The sequence below is a fragment of the Eimeria mitis genome, genomic scaffold (genome assembly GCF_000499745.2).
Source record: "Eimeria mitis Houghton genomic scaffold, Emh_scaff2056, whole genome shotgun sequence".
NCBI lineage: Eukaryota > Apicomplexa > Conoidasida > Eucoccidiorida > Eimeriidae > Eimeria > Eimeria mitis.
In genome coordinates, this window is record NW_013570379.1 from 1,219 (window position 1) to 7,910 (window position 6,692).

Below are 6,692 nucleotides of genomic sequence, written 5' to 3' on the forward strand. Positions count from 1 at the left end.
CTTACCGGCGCCACCTGCTCCAAAGATTGATACGAGAGCCGCCATTCCGCCAGCTGAAGCCAAGAAGGCGGAGAGAGGCAGAGACCCCAGAGAAGCAACAGCAGCAGCAATCCCTGGTGCAGCTAACCCCGCTGTCAGTGCAAGCAGCACGCCACCGCCTACTGCAGCACCTGAAACAGAAGCAGCACCAAATGCAGCAGCAGCAGCAGCAGATGCAGACGTAGAACATGCGGAAGCAACAGATGCAGCAGCAGGAAACGCAGCAGCAGCAGATGCAGCAGCAGCAGAAGCAGCAGCAGCAGAAGCAGCAGCAGCAGAAGCAGCGGATGAGGGTGCAAACAATCCCTCCCAACCCCCAGTAGCGGATCCTAGGCCACGATGTAAGGCGAGACACCGGCAGCAGCAGCAGCAGCAGCAGCAGCAGTAAGACAGCAGAGTGTAGCACCACAGAGGCAGTAACAACAGAGACAAGCAGAGAGAGAAGCAGCAGCAGCAGCAGCAGCAGCAAAAAGCAGAAACCCACCGGCTATCTTCAGGCGCCTCCATGTCTTCTGCTTCGACCCCTCTTTGGTGTTTGCCTGCAGCGCCAGAAGCAAACACAACTCAACTGCTGCTGCTGCAGCTGGCTCCACCAACCTCTGTGGCTGCTGCTGCTGCAGCTGTCTACAGCCGTCGCTGCCGCTGCGGCTGCTGTTGCTGCCGTTGCCGGCGGCGGTGGTGGTGCTGCTGCTGCTGCTGCACGGGACACCCGACAGCTGCAGCAGCCGCTGCTGCTGGTGCTTGTGTTTCTGCTGTTGGTCCTGTTGCTGCTGCTCGTTCCACTACTCCTGTTCCTGGTCTTGCAGTTGGTTCCAGTGCTGCTGCTTCTGCTGCTGCTGCTGCTGTTGCTGCTGCTGCTGCTGCATGTGCACTAACTGCAGCAGTTCCTCACCTGCAGTATTGAGAGCAAATCTGCTGCGAGGTTCTCTTCGATACGAATCAGCAGCAGCGGGTTGATGTGGAGTTCTGTCGCCAGTCTGTACGCAGTACACGCAACCCCACCAACGGAAATGCATATACACCCCAGCACAGCAGCGCTGCTGCGCTGCTGCAGCAACGCGTACAGCATCTACGCAGTCAGCATGCCGTGCAAACCCGCAGCAGCCACTGCAGCAGCAGCAGCAGCGCCGGCGGGATTAGTGTCTTGAGCAGCACAGGTAGCAGCAGCAGCAGAAGCAGCAGCAGTAGAAGCAGCAGCAGTAGCAGCAGCATCAGGAGCACACGTAGGACCATCAGCAATACAATCAGCAACAACAACACCAGCAGCAGCAGCAGCAGCAGCAGCAGCAGNCAGCAGCAGCAGCAGCAGCAGCAGCAGCAGATGCGTGTGGTGAGACCTGTCGAGCAGCATTTGTATCCTGGCATCGAATGTGCCGTTTGTGACGAGTGCTGTTGTGAGTTCTCTGAGAAAGACAACGCGATATGCTGGGGGCTCTGAGGCCCACATAGCCAGGGAGGAGGGCCCCGCGCCCCCTTCATCATCAGACGAGCTGCATGCATCAGATGAGTCCCCTTGCTCCTGCTGCTGCTGCGGCTCATGCTGCTGCTGCTCTTGACCATGCGCATGCTCATGCTCATACTCCTCCTCCTCCTGCTCCCCCTGTTGCTGCTGCTCCCGCTGCTGCTGGTGGTGGTGGCGCTGCTGCTGCTGTAGGGGGCTGGGAGACTGGGCTCCTGTCTCGGCCCCGCGTTCGTCTTCGGTGTTGGCTTTCTGCTGCTCATCGGTGTGCCTGCAGCAGCTGCTGCTGGAGATGCTGCTGATACGACCCCCAAGTAGCTGCTGGCCCTGCTGCTGCAGCTGCTGCTGCTGCAGCTCCTGCTGCTCAGACGGATGCTGCACTTCCTGCTGTTCCATCATTTGCTGTTGCGGGTTCCCTTCTTGCTGCCGCCGCTGCTGCTGCGCGTCAGAGCGCGGCGTGTTCATGTTTTCAAGGGTCTGCTGCTGTCTCTGCTGCTGCTGCTGCTGCTGCTTTGCTGCAGCAGCAATACCCTGCAGTGCTGACTGCGCAGCTGCATCAAGGCCCCCCGCCTCTGCCCCCCGCGCTATGCGTTCGGCTGTCTCCCCGAGCCGTTCGCTGCTGCTAGCATCTCCTGCTGCATCAGCAACAGCAGCAGCTGCTGCAGCATCCACAGCGGTGTAGTAGCTGTCCTCACCGCCTGCCTCTGCCGGCGTCTCCTTACAGCCTTCTACACCCGGCACCTCCCTCTGCTGCTGCTGTTGCTGCTGCTGCTCATTCGTGTTTCCTGGTGGCGCTGCTGGCGGCTGCAACAGCGCGCGCATCCTGCTGTCTCTATCCCTTGCAGCTGAAAGTCCCGGCTGCTGCTGCTGCTGCTGCTGCTGCTGTTCGTGCTGCTGCTGCTCCCGCGCGTCAGACAGAGATCCTCCACCCTGCATCGTGGCTTCACCCCTCACCCTCGCAGACGTCATGCCGTGCGAATAGTCTCTGCTGCTGCTGCTGCTGCTGCTGCTGCTACCGCTGCTGCTGCTCGTGCTGCCTGTGGTGCTGGCGTCGTTGCTGTTCTTCCTGCTGGCATCCTTCCCCACGCCGGCACTGCCGCAGCCACTGCTGCTGCTGTTGCTGTTGCTGCTGCTGCTGCTGCTGCTGCTGGAGTGAACGTCTGGGGGGTCTCTGAGTGCGTCGTCTGCTGGGGACTCTGCTGACCTGCTAGCTCTGAGCCGCTGCTGCACGCTGCGGAAGAGCTCATCTGTCTCTGGCTGCTTCTCAGCAAAGAAAGCCTCCAGCTTGTGAATCAGCGGATCCAGCGTCACGATGTCGCTCGCCTAATATACAGCAAACATAAACATAAATATAACACAACTCTCTCTCTCCCTCTCTCTCTCTCTCTCTCTCACACACACACACACACACACACACACATACACACACACACACACAAGCACACACACACACACACACACACACATACATACACACACACGCACAAACAAACACATACACACGACTGGTCCTGCTGCTGCTCCTGCTGCTCAGGCTACTGTTGCTGCTGCTGCTGCTGCTGCTGCTGCGGCAGCAGCTGCCTGTGAGGAGCAGGCACTACAGAGCCCACAACCCACTGCTGTTGCCGCATGCGGCGACACCACAGACACCAGCAGATGCAGACAAAGGAACGTGCGACACAGCAAAGCCAGCAATACGGAGAAAAACCCAGCCGCAGCAGCAACAGCAACAGAAGCAGCAACAGCAACAGCAACAGCAACAGCGGGACCACCGACCCGAACACCATCTTTCTGCAGCTGCTCCCGCCAGGCAATTGGCTTGCTGAGGCAGTTGGCGATGTGGGCCCCCAAGTGCAGCAGGTGAGGAGAGGCAAGCGCCTCCAGCAGACCCAGAGCCCACGTGGTTATCTCCCCCCGGAAATCTTCATCACACCTGCAGCAGCAGCAGCAGCAGCAGCAGCAACAGCAACAATAGCAACAGAAACAGCAGCAAAAGCAACACGAGCAGCTGTGGCAGTAGAACCAAATACGAAAAACAAACCCGCAACAGAAGGAGACAGCAGAGCAACAGCTAGACACGGAGACAGATGATATAAACTGTGGATAAACAAACGCAAGGAGACAGGGCCCCAATGAACAGCAGCCGCAGCCGTAAGAGCAACAGCAGCAGCAGCAACAGCAGCAGCAACAGCAGCAGCAACAGCAGCAGCAACAGCAGCAGACGAGACAGACGGCCCTACTCCTCAATATGCCTCAAGCAGAGACAAACAAAAACCCCAAAGAGGGCCTCTCTAAACGATGCAGGCAACGAAGACAGCCGCTCGTGCTGCGGCGGCAGCAGCTGCAGAGACAGCAGCTGGCGTTCAGCATCCTCACGCAAAGCCGCCATCCTGCATGCAGTACACAGAAGCATATTCACTCGGTGCAGGCCCTGCTGCTGCTGCTGCTGCTGCTGACGCTGACGCGGCTCATGGTGCTGCTGCTGCCGTTGATGCTACTGGCGGTGGTGCTGCTGCTGCTTATCCGGCTGCTGCTACTGCTGACACTATTGCTGCTGCTGTTGCTGTTAGTGCTGCTATTGCTGCTGCTACTGACGCTACTGCTGCTGCAGCAGCTGCTGCTGCTATTGCTGCTGCGATTGCTGCTGCTGCAGCTACATGTGCAAGCCATAACATCAACAGAGAGACAGCACTCACTCTGCCCGGCGCTTGCTGAGGTCTGCCTCCGCCTGAAAACGGATCGATGCCGCAATGCGCTCGCACTTCTGCTCCTCAGACTCCCCTTCATGCTGCTGCTGCTGCTGCTGCTGCTGATGCTGCTGCCGCCGCGCCTGCTGATCCTGGGTGGTTCTGCTCCGTTGCTGGTCTCCTGCAGCTGCAGCAGCAGCTGCTGCTGTTGCTGCTGCTGCTGTCTCTTCATCGGATGTCTCCCCATGCAGCCGTCCAGAGCGGACCTCTCTCAGGACTGTGGGGCCGTCCGCAGCGCCCCAGCCCCCAGCAGCAGCAGCAGCAGCAGGAGCACCCACAGGAGCAGCAGCAGCAGCAACGTGTGCATCGGCATGTAGAGGATGCAATCCGGCGGGTGCAGCTGATTTTATGGCTCCGCTGATTTGCAGCTGCTGTTGCTGTTGTAGCTGTTGCTGCAGCTGCTGCTGTTGCTGCTGCTGCATCTGCTGCTGCTGCCTCGCATGCGCCCGCATTTCTGCTGCTATCGAAGCAGCCTGCTCGGGGCTGAGGTCCTCCATGGTGGTGAGGCCAGCAGCAAGCAGCTCCTCCTCTGTCTTCGAGAGCGACGCCTGCGGCAACAGCCATCCGCAATACACCAAGCCATTACTTCTATACTAACTCTTGCTGCTGCTCCGGCTGCGTTTGCTGCTGCTGCAACAGCGGCTGCTACCTGGAGGGCCTCAGGCAGGAGGCAACGGGAAGGCAAAAGGCTCAACGCAGCAGCAAATCCAGCAGCAGCTGCTGCTGGGGCGGCGGCGGCAGCAGCTGCAGCAGCTGCAGCAGCACCGGATGCATGGGTCAGCAATGCTCAACAGAAGTGTAACAGCAGCAACAGCAGCAACACCGTAGTAAACAGCCGCGGGAGCTGCACCACCACCACCGCCGCTCACCGCATCACTACTGCAACAGCAGCAGCAAAATCAGCAGCAGTAGCATCAGCAGCAGCAGCAGCAGCAAAACTGACCTGTCTCCACCTGCCAGCTGTATGTGCAGGCTGGTGTGGTGCGTCTGATGAGGAGCGCGAGAAGAGAGACAGGGGCCCTGAAGGCTGCTTCTGCTGCTGCTTAGGCCTTATGGTGTCATCGAAGGTGTGCTGCCTCACCAGCTCTTGCTGCTGCAGGTCCCGCAGCAGCGGGCACTTCGGGTCCCCAGAGAGAGGCGTCAGCAACGCTTGCTGCTGACGCCGGTCACGCAGCAGCGCCTCCTTGCTGCACTCTGCTGCTGCTGCTCCTGCTGATGCTGCTCCTGCTGCTGCAGCTGAAGGAGAAGCCCGTGAGGCAGATGCAGAACGCTCGTCAGGCGCATCTCCAACAGCTCGCTCTGCGGCAGCACGATCTTGCTGCGAATGCTGCTGCTGCTGCTGCTGCTGCTGCTCCTTCTCCCGCCGTTCCATCGTATGTATTCTAAGAGAAAATATGTCTGTGCCTCTAGTTTAAGCAGCAGCAGAAGCAACTCTACGGCCTTCACCACGTATGCAGTGTTTTGCTTTGTCGTCGTTCTTGCTGCTGCTGTTGCTGTTGTTGCTGCTGTTGTTGCTGTTGTTGCTGCTGTTGCTGTTGCTGCTGTTGCTGCCACTGTCCTTCTTCACCTCTGTGCTGTTGGCGCTGCCGCTGCCGCTGCAGTGCAAAGAGTCCGCTGCCCTTCAACAATTACTGTGGGGCCTGGTGAGTATGTAGACATCTCAGTGGCGATGCAGCACACCTGCAGCAGCAGAAGATGTAGACGCTGCAGCTTGTAGCAGCAGCAGCAGCAGCGGCGCTGCAACAGGTTCAAGGGTTCCTCTTCAGTCACGCGGAGGCCATACAAACGTAAGAGGGACAGTAACGAGTTGCTGCTGCAGCTGCAGCAGCAAACCAGGAAGCCGCAGCAGCACCGCTGCTCACAAGAGGGCTCTTGCAGCAGCAGCAGCAGCAGCAGCAAGTGCTACACACTGTCTCTGAATAAAGCAACTCAGCCCCAGAAGTTCCTCCTCTAAGGGGCTTGTCAAAAAATAAAATAAGGTCTACAGAAGAGGAGCAGCAGCGACGCGCTGCTGCTGCTGCTGCCGCCGCCAGAAAGCAGCAGCGGTTGCTGCTGGGGGGCCCCATGAGCCGAGCACTGCAGCAAACAGCTGAAGTGTATATACACTTCTTAATTAGTGTTTGTTTCTTGAGTTTTTTTTTGCATTTTAATGTACTTAATACGCCTCATAGGAGGCCTAGGATGCCTTCATCCCCCTGTATGGCTTAGACGCCGCTACCGAAGGCAAGAAGGGAAAAAAANGGAGGCCTAGGATGCCTTCATCCCCCTGTATGGCTTAGACGCCGCTACCGAAGGCAAGAAGGGAAAAAAACAGTAGCAACTGCAGCAGCAACAGCAGCAGCAGCAGGTGCAGCAGCGGGTAGGGTTACAACATTTTTAGCAGCATTACACACGCCTGGAGCAGCGGCCTGCAGCTACAGCTACTGCTGCTGCTCTGACTGGGTTAT

At 58.6% G+C, this 6,692-nt stretch overlaps 1 protein-coding gene across 1 annotated transcript in view; it reads right to left on the reverse strand.

Annotated features, from left to right (window-relative positions):
* The window catches only part of EMH_0047990 (uncharacterized protein), a gene marked incomplete at both ends in the record, with an annotated part of 6,616 nt that extends 999 nt beyond the window's left edge, over positions 1-5,617 (reverse strand). The window contains 8 exons of the mRNA XM_013496350.1: positions 6-170; positions 524-800; positions 932-1,016; positions 1,377-2,821; positions 3,275-3,431; positions 3,739-3,888; positions 4,195-4,793; positions 5,189-5,617. Coding sequence (XP_013351804.1) covers positions 6-170; positions 524-800; positions 932-1,016; positions 1,377-2,821; positions 3,275-3,431; positions 3,739-3,888; positions 4,195-4,793; positions 5,189-5,617 — 3,307 coding nt within the window. The remainder of the gene's footprint in view (positions 1-5; positions 171-523; positions 801-931; positions 1,017-1,376; positions 2,822-3,274; positions 3,432-3,738; positions 3,889-4,194; positions 4,794-5,188) is intronic.
* Positions 5,618-6,692: the final 1,075 nt, after the last annotated feature.